Raw genomic sequence first — 17,202 nt, 5'->3', positions numbered from 1 at the left:
ATGACAGTTACCAGAACCTTACCGGTAGGCCACAAACTTGTGATACACTGATTAATAGAAATGGGTTAATATAACATGCAAGAGTTAACTTAATAAGAGACCAAGCAGTGTTGTAATTCATATAGTTCCTGTGTGATTGTTCGGGTCTGGGCAGCTGGGAACTGAAGAGCAGTCCACTTACATGCATGCATACATATGCACACACAAGGCAGTAGAGTGAGGAGGAGGAAGCTGAAAAGCAATGTTTCCTGCTGGGGGCAGGGTGTCTTCTGTGTCTGTGGTCAATAAAACCACAGCGGCTCAAAGGAAAACTGGAAAATTCCACAACCGTTGGAGAGTTGAAACGGTGTACATGTGCCAAAGATGGCAAAGCTCTAGGAGGGCATCTCATAAACTGACCCTGAGCAAAGCTGTGCCACAGGCTGGAGATCCTGGCGGGGACCCCACATATGTGTGTGCATGTACATACACACATACACACATGCACGCACACATGCGTAAGTCTTGTTTCAGGCTCTTCTCCATAAACACTGCCTCAGAAACACCACCTAAAGTCCCCACCCACCAGAGTGCTGGCAGTGGAACACGGGCTGGCAAGTGCCACAGGGACTATGAGCCAAAAAAGACCCAGTGGCTATCTTTCAGGAGACTGGGGCATCACGCCCATTGACTTGGAACACCAAGTCTGAGCTTGGCAGTACTCACCCTGACCTCAGTGGCCAATCAAGAGAGAGAAAACAATACTGGCAGTCAAGGTGATTGTTGACAAGCTTGGTACCTGCAGGAGGCCATGCAACCCTAGGGCATTCGTTATGATGGGGCCCATGGCATCAACAGTCACAACTGGGTACATTTCCAGGACTCAAGAGAAAAGCCGCAGAGCCCCAGAAACTGCATTCGGCTGTTTCTTTCAACTAGGTCACTTCAGCCTCAATTTAATTTTTTTATTTTAGATTCTCAAAAGGGCAGTCTTAGGAAGAAACCCACTCTTTTGTTTGTTTTGCTTTTTTGAGACAGGGTTTCTCTGTGTAGCTTTGGAGCCTGTCCTGGAACTCACTCTGTAGACCAGGCTGGCCTAGAACTCACAGAGATCTGCCTGTCTCTGCCAGGGATTAAAGACGTGCACCACCACTGCCTGGCTTCAACCCACTCATTCTTAAAAAGGGAGTTTGTGTTACAAAATATCACTCCATTTCCTACTTGAAAATCAGCACCTCAGTCACGTGGGTAGGTTCTGCACCCACATAAAGGAAACTCCGCTGTGACTCAGTTTACCCAGCAATCACTGTTTTGTGAAACTAACAGTGGTCCTTGCTGGCGCAGGAACTTTCCATGCTGTGGTTCTAAAGTCCTCAGAGCTTTTCCAGAGAGTTCATACAAAACCAGTTTCTCCCCAGCAATGTACTAGGTGTCCAAGGGTAAGCTGAGGTAAGGTAGCATTTGCCATGTGGCAATGAGACAAACAGGTGATAAGCAGGAACAAGCTCTCTCATGCATGCCTATTGTGCCAGTGTAGGAGTGTGGCCTGGGCTCCAGTCCATGAGATACCGTGGCAGGCACCCTCCACCTACCCCAGTGCCTGGGCCCCAGTCCATGGGGGACCCTGGCAGGCACCCTCCATCCACCCCAGGGCCTGGGCCCCAGTCTGTAGGGGACCCTGGCAGGCACCCTCCACCCACCCCAGGGCCTGGGCCCCAGTCCGTGGGGGACCCTGGCAGGCACCCTCCATCCACCCCAGGGCCTGGGCCCCAGTCCGTGGGGGACCCTGACAGGACCCTCCACCCATCCCAGGGCCTGGGCCCCAGTCTGTGAGGGACTCCGGCAGGCACCTTCCACCCACCCTAGGGCACTTACACGCTCCTTCTCATACACCATGCGGATGCAACTGAATGTGTTCCCATAGCCAACACCAGCCTGCAGGCGAGTCTGTGGGGGAAGCAGAGGGCAAAGAGCCACTGACATAGGTCACAGGCCTCCAGTGATACCCAAAGAGATCAGCCCTGTCCCCAGTGACCCAACCAGGAAGGAGGACCAGGCTCAGTCCTGGCCAGCCTGGTGCCCCATGATCTTTAGGGTCATTTCTCTGATATCCATCAAGCCCAGCTCCACACAGCAGAAGGCCACTTTGAGCCAGAGAACAAACGAGATCAGTCTGCTGTGCAGTGATGATGGTTGCCTCTTAAGTCCACAAAGACCAGACTTTGGCTTTATCTACCTACTATTGCCCATCACCCCACCCTTCAGGATGTCTTTGGGGATACCTGCTCATTTTTCTATCTTTCTGTCTGCCCCTTTCTTACCTGGACAAGGCCTTGGCCCTAGTGTGGCCTTCTCACTTCCAGGCCTTCTCTACACCACAGCCAGGCTGGTTTTTCTCAAAATAATTGTGGTCACGTCACCCGGTTTACAACTCCCCAGGGCCCCTACCAAATGCCACCTACGCCCAGGACACTTTGGAGGTGGAGACTGGCCTTCCTGTTACGCTCCACGCCATTTCTTCTTCTGGCATCCTCCCTTCCATGCCAACCACATACACATTTCCTGCCTCCAACCTTTGCTCTGCTGCCCCCTGGAATTTCCTTCCATCCCCATCCTCCCGTTGAGCTTACACACAAAGCAGGGTTCACGTTAGATTAAGACACACATAAGCTTATATACACATTAGATTCCCCACCAGACAGGGCCACCCATCTCCCTCTACTCTTGCCCTTGCCTTGAGAACAGGCTTAGTATAGTAACAACTCTGCACTGACTTAAGAGGTTACATAGAAAAGCATCCTCTAAGAAGACTGGGTAACCAGGGGCAGGAGGCGAGAGGCACAGAGCATCTGCAGAAGCCCACAGAATTGTTCAGAAGAGCACCTGCCCTGGCCTCGGAGGGTTCCACTTCTTTATAGATGTGTGGCCTGAAATTCTCCCTAAGAGGTTTTCTTATTCCCTATGCCCTGCACTGCCTGTTAGGAGAAGCTGTGAGACCCCAGAGTGGCCCTGTCCCCTGCAGCACCTAGTGGGCAGCAGCACCTAGCGGGCAGCAAGGGGGCAGGCCATTCAAGTGACGGTCTCCTAGCCGGCATCCTCTGCAGGCTCAATCTTCCACGATAAGCAAGGGTATCTTTTAGTGCATATAGTTTTTAAAGACAATTCTAAGTGTTCAACTAATATGGGAATACATCCTCTCAATAAAAGGTTCACTATAAGGCCAGAGCTTCCTCCTATCAACCCTATCTCACTCACTTTCCTCTGAGGAGCAGCCATGGCAAATAACATGACCAGGAATTTGACTGACATCCATCTACATTCATAAGCATATATGATACAGGTGATCGATGGGAAATGCTATCAAGTTGTTCATAAGCGTTAGGTTTATAATTAGGGAGATGGATTAATTGCCTTACTTAGATACTATTTGTTACATGTCAATATTATGAATCTGTTCCCACCCTCAGAAGGTTCAGCAGAAAGACAGCAACATCATCTCAGACCTCATGGATAATATAGCTTAATGGGGTTGGAACGTGTGTGTGTGTGTGTGTGTGTGTGTGTGTGTGTGTGTGTGTGTGTGAAAAATCCCCAAGAGTAGTTGGGCAACAGATACTGTGATAGAAGGATTAAAAGGAGAAGGGGGGAACTGGAGAGGTGGCTCATCACTTAAGAGCGCTCGCTGTTCTTGCAGACGACCTGGATTTAACTCCCAGCACCACACGGCAACTCATAACTACCTATAACTCCAGTTCCAAAGGATCTGATAACCTCTTCTGGCCTCTGAGGGCATTGCACACACATAGTACACAGACACACATGCTGGCTCATGCTCAGACACATAAGATAAATAAATCTAAAAAAAAAATTAGAGTGATCACAGAGTAGGATGGGTAGTAAGGAGGGGGGGATCCGGGAGGAGCTGGGGGAGGGGACTAAATAAGAAGAAAATACACTGTATCAAACACTCTGTGCTTAAAACATTACTTTCTAAAAAATCAAACATGGCAAAATCATTGGAATATACAGCAAACCGCAAAACTTTGAGAAATAATAAATCTAAAATGAAGTATATCTGCTAGCTGAAAGTTATAAAAATAGGCCCATGTTAAGAAGGGCTGGTTGATGGTGAAGGAGTCGTTTGCGTTGCTGGCTGGGAGAATCACTCGAATTTGCAGCAGTATGGGGGCCCAGAGTCACAGAAGTCAAATTTGGGGTAGGGTGTTCCCAACCAGGACAATGACAAGGACTATGGGGGTGATAGAGGCCTCTCTCTGTATCCCACTTAACGCTGGCATGTGGCCCTAAACTATCCCTCACTGGCCCCAGCTCTGCCACAGAGTGGTAGATGACCAGGAGCCAGTGGTCAGTGCATACCAATGGCAGGCTGGGCATATGGGCATCGGAAGCCCTTACCTGAGTGCATCCTGCAAGTGCCACACCTTACAGACGAAGTCCACTGCTAGCTTTAGCTTCCATCATTGCTTGAAGCAGCACAAGGATATTGTCATACAGCTCTGGATACCAGACATGCCAGTTACTCACTGCAGGGGAAAGAGCTGTTCCCTGAGCCCGGGCCTGATGATGACGGTGTTCGATGGATAAGCCTAGGGGCTTGGACAGGCCCCTGTTCTGCCTCTTCTACCCCTGCAAGTTGTCAGGGTAGGACAAATTGCTACCTGCTCTGTCTCTAGCACCTCCATGTACAATTCTCATGACAGAGTTACTAGGGAGGTACTATCTGCCCGGTACAGACGAGGAAACGAGGAAATCTCGGTGCCAAGAATCTGTCTTAGTTTTCTATCGCTATGAAAAAACAATTAGGACCAAGGCAACTTAAAAAGAAAACATCTAATCTGGGGGTTTACATTGTGGCAGAAAGCATGGCAGCAGGCAGGCAGGCATGGTACTGGAGTAGCAGCTGAGAGCCCATCTGACCCACAAGAATGAGGTAGGAAGAGTCTAACTGGGAATGTTGTGGGCTTTCAAAACCCCAAAGATACACCCCCTCCAACAGGGTCACACTTCGTAAACCTTCTCAAACATTTCCACCAAGGGAGGGACTACATATTCAAATGTGAGCCTCTTGGGGTCGATCTCATCCAAACCACCACGTAATATGGCTAAGACTGGACTCTGATTACTGTGTTTGTGGGTACACATATACATGGGGGTACACATGTCCATATGCATGTGAAGGCCAGAGGACAGCTTTGGGTGCCATCCTCAGGGATACCACCCATTTCCTGGGACACCACCCATTTCCTGGGACACCACCCATTTCCTTGAGATGGAGTCTCTCACTATCTCAGAACTCACCAGTTAGGCCAGACTGCCCAGCCAGTGAACCTGAAGGATTCTCCTGCCTCCATTTCTCACTGCTGGGATTACAATGTGTGCTACCATGCCTGGCGTTGTCAAATGGGTTCTGGAGATTGAACTCAGGGCCTTGGGCTTGCAAGGCCAGTGTTCTGCTGACTGAGCCATCTCACCAGCTCTGACTGGAATTCTATTTGGGCTTTCCCAAGCCCTTTCAGTTGGCAGGGACTTTAGAGAAAATGCCAGTCAGAAGGAAGGAGGATATTCCAGGGCAAACAAGAGCCCAAGGCTATGTGCTCTGGTAGATCCAAGCAGGCCACACGAGCCCACGGCAGGCACTGGGGCTTGGGAAGAAGGTTCTCTGGCGGGAAACTGCCTGGATCTTCTCACAGGAAGGGGTTTTCCAAGATGCAGAAAGGAATGGGAAAGAGACAGTGCTAGCCTTTTCCAGTGTGTGTGTTGGGGTGGGAGAAGGCTCGCCTATACCGAGAGCAAGGGGATTCCCTTCCCTAATGGCAGGAACCCAGTGCTTATGACCTTAGAAAGGAGACAGATCTTTGACAAGAGACACAGGCCATGTGAAGGTGGAGGCAGAGATGTTGGGGAAATCAAGCCATGACTGGGACTGCAGCCACAGGAAGAGCCAGAAGGGAGGCATGGGGCAGAGTCCCCTTGAGGTCTTCAGAAGGGTCCAATACTTAGATTGTCAGAGGAGCCTGTGGTAGGGTAGTCTGAGAAGGAATTTGGTGAGTCTGAGCAAGTGGGGTGGCAAGAGTAGCCAATGCCCTCCTGACAAAAGTAAGGACAATAGCTGAGCCCCACCCTGGAGAAGTATTCATCAGGCAGAGATTAAGCCTGGTCCTGACCTTAGAGGGGCCGTTATCATATGCAGAGGAAGACCGAGAGAAAAGAAACTGCAGATATTTGAGTCAGGCCTCAGAGCTTACTCTGTGCACAGACCAGACGGTTTTAGGAAGGGCTGGGGCACTATTGGTGGCCATGTGTCTGGGGCAGGGCTGGGTCCTGCTCACCATGGATGGGTCACACATGGGATGGCTGGGGCTCAGACTGTCCTTTTGTGGAATCTCATTCCTTCATTCTTCTGTTCTTCCTGATATGACCTGAGACAGGCTCCCCTATTCCTTTGGGGGTACCTGTGACTGTCGGAATGGTTCTGTTGGCTCCAGAGTCCTCATATGCTATATGCCTACTCAAACTATTCCAATCTGACAGCAAAGTCCCCTAAGGACTGAGTGCTGACCTGCCTAAATTTAAGTCCACAGTTGTAACATAGAACCAGATGCATCAGCAAAACTGGTCTTGCTGGCCTTTGCCAAGCATGATCCCTACTCAGGGTCCCTTCCTCACCCCCTTCCCAGGCTGTTCCCCATGCCTGGCATATATTTCCAATGACTGGAAACCCAGTCTCACACTTCAAACTCAGACCGCATCTCACATCTGAAACCCTTTCTGACTGTCCAGTCCCCAGGTACTTGGAGGAGGACAATTATCAGTCCCCAGGTACTTGGAGGCGGACAATCATCAGTGTCCTGTCTCCTTCCTCACCAACTCACAAAATCCTGCAGGCAGACAGGAGTCAGTGACAAGCCTCCTGACATGACATTCCCCTGGGCCAGCAGAAGGCCTGCCCTGGGCTGGAGAGTCCTCAGAGATCAGAGAGATCATGGCTCCAAGGGCAGACCTACTCCAGGTACCTTCCCAAGGGGTCATGAAAACACAGCTACTGTACCTTGACTGTGTCCAGAGGGTAGCCAACAATGACACCGGCTGCACCTGTAGGTCAAAGAACAACACCTGGTCACCCAAACCCTGGACTCCTGGGTGTCCCTGCCATCCCCCAAAGGAGGCCAGAGAGCAGAGGCACGTCAGTCAACGGTTACTAGAGGGGGCATCCAGTGCGGGAGGCCTGATCCAGTACCAAGGAAGATGGAGAGAGTAGACTCAAGCTGGGACCTTATTATTTAAAGTACTCCAAAACGAGAATTACGGCTCAGAGTCAACTAGATATCCATGTGCCAAAGAATGGATTTAGACTCTGCCTCACTTTTATCCAAAATAGAGCAAAAGGTTAGAAAAGTAAAGGGCACAAATATGTGAAAATATTTTGTAACCTGGGTTTTGTAACATTTGTAGTTACAGTAAGGCACAAACAATGAAAGAAAGAGTCCGTAAACTAGACATCACTATAGATACTCCCATTAAAGTGAAGACAGTGGCTTAAAACTGGGAGATACTGTTTACAAACCACCTAAATCTGTTAAGGGTCTCAAGTCCAGAATATACACAAAGCTCTTACGCCTAAAACATTGTTTAAATGGCCAAAATTAACATCTCTGAAGAAAATATGCCAATGGCCAACATGAACATACATACTCAACATCGTTGGTCACTAGGGAAATGTAAACCAAAGCAATGAAATTTCCCTCTACTTCCACTAGATAAACTGCATTCTTTTTTAAAGGAAAATAAATTATAAAGTGTTGACAAAGATACAAAGAAATTGAATATATATATATATATATAAATATATATAGGGTTTTTTTGAGACAGGGTTTCTCTGTGAATATATATTTTTTAAGACAGGGTTTCTCTGTGGAGCCCTAGCTGTCCTGGAACTCACTCTGTAGACCAGGCTGGCCTTGAACTCACAGAGATGAATCTGCCTCTGCCTCCTGGATGCTGGGATTAAAGGTGTGCGCCACTGCCTGGCTAAGAAATTGGATCTCACATGTATATGTATGTGCATCATATGCGTGTGGTGCCTGCCCACAGAGGCTAGAAGGGGACTCTGAATCCCTGAAATTACACATGTAGATAGATGGTTATGAGTATACGAATGCCTGAAACTACACTGGGAGAGCAGGGCAGACTCTCAACTCCTGAGCGCGCTCTAGCCCTGAGAACTCTCGTATGTTTTGGATAGGAATGGGAATCAGTGCCATCGCTGTATAAACCGGTTATTCCTCAAAAAAGTTAAACCCAGAATTACTACATGAATCATCGTATTCCCCAATATCCCATCCTAGATATTTCCCTAAGAACTGAAAGCAAGAACTCAAACAAGAATAAGCACAGCTATGGTCACCATGGCATTCCTCGCAGGGGACAAATTCAAGTGACATACAGTGAATAAATATAGCATTTATAGGTAACAATGAACTGTTACCTAGCTGTGATTAGTACTGTGTAGCCATTTCCTCCTTATGGAAACATCCCATCCTGGAAGAAGAATCCTTAAGACTTGGGAAGAAAACTCACAAGTCTCAGAACTTCCTGAAACTCATAAGATTTACAAGGTCCTCTTCCCAAAGTTATATACACAGTAAGGGCTGCTGGAAGGAGGAGACTCTGTCCAGCTGAAATGAGACCAGATGTGCAGCGACTTTTAGGAACTGTCAGTCATGCAGGGGTGGGTTCTTCAGGGCTGCAGCTCTCCTTGAGTCAGTCACCCATGCTCCCATAACTAACCCCTTGCCTATACTCCTGAAAGTAACTCTAGTAAACTCACAGACTCGTTCAATGAGACTTTGATAGGTCTGTCATCAGTGCTCTATCTGGGGTGAATAGCCACTTGTTCATATCTCTCCCAGATAAAGGCACAAAACAGATAGGAATGGAGTACAGACCCTGTTACAATGTGGGGTGACCCCCCCCAAAAAAAACCTTATTATACTAAGCAAGAGAAGTCGGACACAAGAGGCAAATGTGCTGGCAACTTTATCATGGAGAATAGGCAAAGCCCCTCTCTAGGTTCCAAGGGAAGGGAATTAGGAGTGACAATCGAATGGATAAGGAGAAGGCAAGGAAGGGAGGGGAGAAAAGGAGGAAGAGGGAAGAGAAAGAACAGAAATGCCTGGCTACTCACAGACTTGTATCAGGCTGTCTCAAAGTCACCTAGATAAAGAAGCCTTTGTGGTCCCTAGCAACTAGCATTCACACAGGGCTGCTTTCCCAGGGAGAATCCTTCTACCACACTGATAAAAAAAGGCAACATCTCTGCCAGCGGAGGTGGCTTAACAAGTCAGGCCACAGGGACGCTGGTTGCTGGGTCTAGAACCTCCTGTCTTCTTCACCCTCCACCCTCCCCTGAACTGAATAGCATGGAGTTGAACAGCAGGCAAAACCTCGCTCTGCTGGTCCAGCTTTGAGACAGGAGCTCCAATGCCCAGGTGCTAATATCTTCCCCAGGGTGGGGCAGGCATCCTCAGGTCCAGAGCAGCAGTTCAGAGCCAAGCGCCCCTCCCCCTGCTCACACTCAGCCTACATATCTGAAAGCAGGGGTGCAAAATAAAGAATAAAGAAAAAGTAGGGTGCTAGAGCAGCAGTTTCCAGAGCTGGGAAAGTCTGTAGGGCTTCAGACAAATGTAGGGCATTGTGGTGAGTTTGTTGCACGTGTCATCAAGGAAGACAACTTAAGGCGTTTGAGAGGGACCTCAGCACACAGCAAGCAGCGGGTGGGCTTTACTCAGAAACTGTCTGTCATTATGTTAACTGTACCAGTCCTGTATGGTAAAATGTAGTGACAGCCAAGCAGAGGGACCAAAGGGTTCAGAAGAACAGGAGAGGAGGGCACTGAAGAAACGAGGGCTGATAAGTGCCAGCAGCTGGACCAGAGGGATCCTTCTCAGTTGTCCTGGGCAAATGCCCCACAGAGCTCTGCTCCCTGCCCCATGGGCTCCGCTCCCTCCAGGGGCAACGCCTTTGAGACCAACCTGATCTTAAAGTCCAGGTTCTTGGCCACCCTGACACTGGGATTTAGGAGCTAAGCCAAGTGCCAACCTAAGCACAAGTTTCTTGGAGACGCGCCCCCAAACCCAGGTGTGCTCCTGCTCCAGGTCGCTGAAGGGTGTGCACACACTCTGGTGGCTTCATTGGTTGTCTGCCCTGAGCAGCGGTTTAATCATTATGGGACCCAAGTTCCTCCGAACCTGACGTTGAGGCAAACCAGAAGCTCAAAGAAATCACTGTGAATCTTAAGAGCTCGGCTTCAGAAGTTAAGGACAGGACCAGCCAAGCGGACTGGGCTAGGGACACCAGGTGCTGCAGGCATCGCTCACTTTGCTCACTCTGCTCCTGATGAAACCCAGCAAAGCGCACGGAGAACACCAGGTGCAAACAGCTGGCACTGGGCCTCTGCTGTTTGCCCTGTAATGCGGGGGAGGGAGTGGGGGAGTCTGGCAAGCACACTCACCTCCGATCCAGCCAGCCGCAAAGTCTTCCAACTGGAAGTTGCCCATGGTCAAAGTGACTTGTGCCTCTCCCTCCTCTCCCTCTGGCAGCCAGAGCAACGTCCCTCAGTGTGTGTCGGGCATGGCCCAGGTTCACGAGAGCCAGGCGCAGGCGAGGCGACTTGATCACCCTGCAGGTTCTTCCCCAAATTCTGTGTTCCAGCCACCCGCGCTCAGGCAGTCAGAGGGCGGGTGGCTGACAACCCGCCCCCAGAGGATCTTAAAGGCACAGCACTCACTAGGTGTGATCCAGGAGGCTGCCCCAGTCACCAGGGGAATTCCTTTAGTACTTACTTCTGGCCACCACCCTCCCTCGCGCTTCCCAATAACTGCAGCCTTGGGCCTTCCAGGTGAAAGTGGCAGGCAGAGGAGCCAGCCCATTTAGGGCACATTTGCAAAGCTGTTCAGAAGAAGGAGGTGGAGGGGGGCGGTTTATAAACACCGAAGGCTGCCTGCAATAGCTGGCAATAAATAAATGAAGGTTTGGGGAGATGGGTTAGTGGGAAAGAGCACTTGCTGTCCAAGTATTGAGGACGTGAATTTGGGTTCCCAAGACCCACATATTGCCTGGCATGGTTAAGTGCCTGGACTGTCAGAGGTGGGGGCGGGGGTCACAGAGACAGAAGGATTGCTGGGGCTTGCTTGACAGCCAGCACAGTTTCAGAAGGCAGAGTAGGACACTTTAGGGCCTCTTCTCATCCAACACACATATGTACATGCATGAACTCATGGTGCACACACATATCCATGCACACGCATGCATGCACACAAACTGAAATTGAACCGCATTCTTAGTGCTTCGATGGGCTTTCGAAAGCCATGACCGGTTTCACTGCAAGATGGAGTACATACAATTTTCCAAGCCAGTTCTAGAGCTAAGAGACTATCTGTTCTTCTCCAGGTCACACAGCACCCACATGCCCTGGGTTGAGAGTTCCATCTATCAGTGAATAATTGAATAAGGTATGGGAGCCACCTCACCCAGAAACCAGCTTCAAGCCAGCTCTGAATGGGGCCACTATCCTGCACTTAACAGAAGCACCCTCCCTGAGGCCTTGGCTTACTCCTTTCAGCAAGTCCATGGAGCCCACTTCACAGACCAGGAAAGCCATTGTGTTTAGAGTATAAAATGTGTAGGCATCTCATACAGAAGTGGTAAACCTTCAGAAAAGTGGCCAGAGGAGGGAGGAACATGGCCAGATCCTGGTTTGAGAACAGATTCCAAATTATTCCCCCAACCCTGGCTTCCACAGGGAAAATCCCGAGAAAACCCTACCCAGCAGGGAAAGTCCTGCCATCTCCACTGGTGTGGGCACACAGCCCACTCCTGCAGACAGGTCTGGCCTGACTGGACACCCCTGTATGGACACAAGAGCCTCCTTACGGACTGAACTGAAACAAGGTTAACTCTACTGTAGGCCATAGACGCTCGCTGATGCATTCTCGGCCTTTGTGCTGGTAGAAGCCAGTGTTCTCACCTCAGTCCAGGTGTTTTACTGACAGCCCAAGGGGTGTAAGCCAGATGCAACATCCCATCTCTCCACAGCCACAACACTCTCATGGACCAGTCAGGAGCTCAGCAGAACCTTCTGTGTGAGTGAGGCTTTCTCAGAGACCACCATACCACAGATTGCCTCACCTGGTCAGCCTTCAGACCAGCGAGGGCAAGGCTGGTAACTCCCCCCAGAAGCTGTCTGGAGCTAAGGAGATATAACTAGGGAGCATTCCACCCTACTAAGCAGCTGCCAGAACCCAAGCCACGGATACTCCCATTCTACTCGGCCAGAATTCTAGGCAGACACAGCTGTACTTTGGGGAAGCCCATAGGCCCAAGTCCTGTTTCTCAGCTTGGCAGAAACACTTCTCACCCACCTCAAGGCACACCCCTCCCCCCTGTATTTATGATACTGTGGTTACATACACGGCTGTTACTACCTTAGCCAGAGGACGTTGTGGGCTTAGCACACACCGTCCCATTCTCCTGGGGGCAGAAGCTTTGATGCACACATGCACGTGGCAGGGCGATTCTACCAAACACTAATCCAGGTGGTGCCATGAGGGGTATGTGTATGGGTGTGGGTGGGTGGTGGTGCATGTGACTTAGGATGGTAACCCAGGGGTTTAACCATGCTAGCTATGACTGTATCCATGTGTGTGACCAGGATTGCAGTCAGTGGAACCTTGATCATCTCGGTAAGCCTCATTCAACCAATTTAAAAGACTTAAAAGCAAACCATGTGATGTCCTGAAAGAAGTCAGCTCTTGCCGGCTGGTTTCAGTCTTCTGGTCCATCCAACACATGAGACTGTCTCAGGTCAACTCTGACGTTACACACAGAGGCTTTGGCTTCTCAGGTAGAGCCCTGACGGGTCCTCCCTATCACTGTGTGCATCTTCAAATACAGCACTGAGGTGCTGAGCAAGCAAACAAGACCCTATCGAGCTGGAGGCATTATTCCACAGCTACAGGGTGGTAGCAGAATTCTAGGGACAATCTACAGATGCCACCTGCCTTTTCTGACATCTCCCTTCAACACCCCTTCTCCTGCCCCTCTGCCCTCACATCTAGCCCCGCCCCCAGCCCGAGATGGCATTTGGGAGGTTCTAGTATTGTCCTGTGCTGGCTTGATAGTGTGGTTCCAATCAGCTGAGGCCCTTCCTCTAGCCGGGTCCTCTCAGAGACCTGTGTTCAAAGCACCTAATGGTCCAAAGTCTCTCTCAGGTATAGCTGGGGGGTGTGGAGGTAGTGGGGAGTTATACCAGGTGTGGCCGCAACCTACACTGCCCCAGCCCAAAGGTAAAGGGGGGCCCTCTTTAGTTCAGATTGCTCTGTAGGCAGACCACACACCCAGCCGGCCAGGCTAGCTACATGGGGGCATCTTTGTTCCATTCGGAATGTCCTGCCTTCCTCTGCCTCTAAGGAAGGTGACCCTGTGTTCACCCATGTCCAGCTAGCTTCCAGCAGGGGTGCAGCCCTGGTTCCCAACCCCAGGACTCGGCTGACAGGAGTGATGAGTGTGGCCTAGAGGAAGTCCCTCTGCTTAGCCTGCTCTTGTCCCACTGGCACTTTGGGGTCAATGTGTAGGAGCAATTGCTCAGGCTTCCTTCTCCCGAGGCAAGCGTCTGACCACTGACACCTGCTGCAGGGCCTGCTGAGGAGCGAGGCTCGTGGTCGGTAGCTCTTCCGGTAGCCCTGTCTTCTTCCTCTGAGAGGTGGGCACAGACACCAATTTTTAACTCCAGAGCCAAGGCCACCCCTCTGGGAGAAGAGTGTAGAATGAAGCAGGAAGCACAGACTGGCAAGGGGGCTTGCAAAGCCCTATGGGGCGGGGGTGAAAGGTCACGGCCTGTGGCTGAGCTCACTTCACAGGTTCATGGTGGCTCACTCAGCCTTGAGGCTACAGCACTAGTCCCTGAACTGTGCCCCACTCTGCCTGTGATCTGGGCCTGCGACCATTTAGGAAATGAAAGGTCCCCGAAGAGCAGTCAGCAGTGCTGGCAGGCAGGATGGCCTCCACGGCCCAGGGTACCGCAGCTTGATTGCCAACAAGCCTGAGAGGAATGGAAGCCCTCCCATTCCCAATCACACACTGTGACTAACCCTGGAACACACAGGAGCACAGAGAACCTGACACTGAGTGGCAGCATGGAGCAGGCCCTGAGCCCTGGGGTGTGGGACCCAGCAGAACACTGGCTCCAGGAACAGAACCTAAACTGTCACCCTCCCTGGATTTCCCTCTTGGGGGCAGTACTGATGCTGCTATCTCCCCACTTACAGTTTCCTACTTAACTTGACTCCAGGCTTCACTTCTGAGCACAGAACTTCCGCTCTACTTAACACCTCTGCCTGGGAGACTCCCATCTCAACTCAGCACGTCCACGAGAATGCTAACCCCAGTGCTGCTCCCTCCACATAGAAAACTGCATCCCCACTGAGCTTCCACGCACGCCTGGGTATGAGCCGCACTTCTCTCTCTCCCAGGCCTCACTCCTGCAGCCAGGAACTCCTGGTGCTCTTCCCTTCTCAATGATTTTAGCATCCCGTCCTCTGGCAGCCCCTGCCTATGCCATTGCTGCCTCAGCATGGTGGACATAGGTCCTCTGTTCCCTCTGACCTGGTCCTGGGCTCCCTCTCCAGCTGTTACCACACCAGCCTTCTGAAGCCTGGCCTCTGCTCCGGCCACCTCTCTGCAGGGCCCTCCATGACTCTGGGTGGCCTTGCCTGCACATTCTAGTTGCCAGTTTAGGCCTATGCAGGCCTGCGAAGCAAGGTCCGGTGGCATTTCCACTCCTTACACCTACCACCTCAGCTCTGTCCAGCTGGAGTCCAGCCAGGCAATGTGGCCTTCACACCCCACATTCCTTCCATGTGTGGGACTGGATGTGCTGGTCCCTGGCAGGGGTGCCCTCCCCCTGCTCTCTAGTCCGCTCCTTTGTGATTCTGCTTGGCTGCCACGTTTCCTGCCAGGCCTCTGCTAAAGTGCACACCTCCACATTCCACCTCGACTGTCTGGGCTGGACATGTCCACCTGCCACCCTGTCCACTCTGGCTTTAGTCTGTCTGTCCATCAGATGGGGCGCCTTTGAGAACAGGCACTACCTTGTCCTCTGAGTCTGTGGGTAGGCCTGGTGTTCAGCCAACACTCAGAGGCTGAACCTTAAACGGGGAGGCCATAGGACAATGCCTAAAGGGCTGGCCACCTGATGCCTGCAGGAGGAGGAGTCTGGATCGTGGCAGAGCTGAGGGGGCAGCCACCTCACGGCCAGTGGCGGTAGCGACACCTCTCCGTGGGCCTTACTAGAGCTCCACAGAATTCTGGCTTCTTTCAGGGCTTCCAAAGTATCGGCTGCTTTTCTGCCTCCAGGCCTTTTTATTGATCGCTAGGACCCCATCCCCACCAAGAACAGAAAGATGGTAATGACCGAACTCCACACACGCTTTCTTTGGGCCTGCATTGTTCTGTGCTGGCTGCAGGAGGTAGCTGGAGGGACAGAAAGGACACACTGATTTTGGAGGTGCTGTGTGAACCTGTCATCAGGAACAGGTCTTCCTCCTCAGTGGCACTTCTCTGGGGTCTGTCCAGAGAATTCTCAGTCCATCGCAGAGTTGAGAAACTGCATGTGATCGTGGAGTGAAGGTAGATTGGCCATTTGAGGTCGAGGTTTCCTGGGTTCTGCACCAGGCTTGAGGCTGCTGCTGGCTGGCTCACTCTTTATAAGACAGGGGCAGTGCCCTCCTAGGTGGTGTCCAAAGAATTTATTATTTAGACCACGGAGACACCAACCGTGTCTTGACAAGATGTGCCAGGAGAGGGCACTGCTGCGCAACGTAGGAGCTTCCAGGTGGAAAAGAGCAACATAGTTGCCAGAATAGAGCCGGACTCTGTAAAAAGAGAGGTCCAGAAAGACACCTGAGGGTGCCAGGGAGACCACTGAGAGCCCTTGTCACCCCTTCTACTCTCTTCTTCCACGGGTACCCTTCAATGGCAGATCTCCCCTGTGCTACACAGACCACCCTGACCACGGAACGTCTATGCAGTCAGATTGTTCTTTGGGCCACCAGCTCACAAATGACAATGCAAAGGCTCATTATGAAAGCTTGGCCTTAGCTTAGGCTTGTTTCTAACCAGCTCTTATAACTTAGATTAACCCACGTCTGTCCATCTCTGTTCTATCATGCGCCACCCCATCCTGCTCCCTCCGTGTCTCCGCCTCTGGATTATCTGCTCCTACTCCCTCTCTCAACCCAGAACTCCTGCCTATACCTCCTGCCTAACTCTTGGCCACTCAGCTATGAAACCAGTCACAGCAATATGTGACCCATTTATTGTCTTCACACAGTGGACAAATGTCCTCTGCTCACCATTAATACGAGCCTCCTTGTGTTCATCAGCTGAGGAAAAAAATCGGAGGGGAGTCGGGCAGTCCTCAGCCCTCAAGACCCAGTATGGAAGGGAGTACAGGAGCTCCGGGTATAGCAGAGTTCTCTCTCTAGGAGTCCTTAGGGTGGGAACGGGCAGGCGGACAGTGAGTGGGTCTTTAGGGTGGGAATGGGCAGGCGGACAGTGAGTGGGTCCTTAGGGTGGGAACGGGCAGGTGGAGAGTGAGTGGGTCCTTAGGGTGGGAATGGGCAGGCGGAGAGTGAGTGGGTAGTGTTAGAGCTTTGCTGGATCTCCTGGCTGTGCAGTCAGGTTCCAGCTTGGCTCCTCGCAGCAATCCCTCCATCCCTGCAGCCCCAGCCATGGCCCTCTGCTAAAGTCAGTTCTCAGAACCAGAAGCCTGTCTGCTGCCCCACTGAGCCCGTGTCTTCACCTGCAGAATGGGATTACCTCTGAGGATCCAGCAAGGGTTAGCTCATAATGAGTGCTCAGTGGAGGGAGGTTAGCAGCCTTGTTCTGAAGCACCACACTGAGGTAGTAAGGCACCCATGCCAACAGGATTTATTTACAAAGCCAGCTTTGGGAGTGTGTACCTCCAGGTTGTCCAGGAGGCCCCTGCTCCCTGTGTCCAGGCTTGCGACAAGCTACAGAAGGAAAGATGGGGTTCGAATGGGGGACTCAGGAGGAAGCCCTCTGCAGACACTTTGGTGATGCCCACCCCAACACCTCATCAGGCAGATTTCTCACCTAGGAGAATGAAGTAGGAGAGATGGGGTA

At 51.3% G+C, this 17,202-nt stretch overlaps 1 protein-coding gene across 1 annotated transcript in view; it reads right to left on the bottom strand.

Moving 5' to 3' along the window:
- Positions 1–10,562, bottom strand: part of Slc25a48 (solute carrier family 25 member 48) — a 40,899-nt gene extending 30,337 nt beyond the window's left edge. Inside the window, exons 1-3 of the mRNA XM_057787897.1 lie at positions 10,511–10,562; positions 7,049–7,092; positions 1,855–1,926 (exon numbers count right to left, since the gene is read on the bottom strand). Coding sequence (XP_057643880.1) covers positions 1,855–1,926; positions 7,049–7,092; positions 10,511–10,556 — 162 coding nt within the window. The 5' untranslated portion in view covers positions 10,557–10,562. The remainder of the gene's footprint in view (positions 1–1,854; positions 1,927–7,048; positions 7,093–10,510) is intronic.
- Positions 10,563–17,202: the final 6,640 nt, after the last annotated feature.

This window comes from Chionomys nivalis, chromosome 13, assembly GCF_950005125.1.
Source record: "Chionomys nivalis chromosome 13, mChiNiv1.1, whole genome shotgun sequence".
Lineage (NCBI taxonomy): Eukaryota > Metazoa > Chordata > Mammalia > Rodentia > Cricetidae > Chionomys > Chionomys nivalis.
Note: the sequence above shows the minus strand (reverse complement) of the source record. Positions and strands in the feature narration are given on the sequence as shown.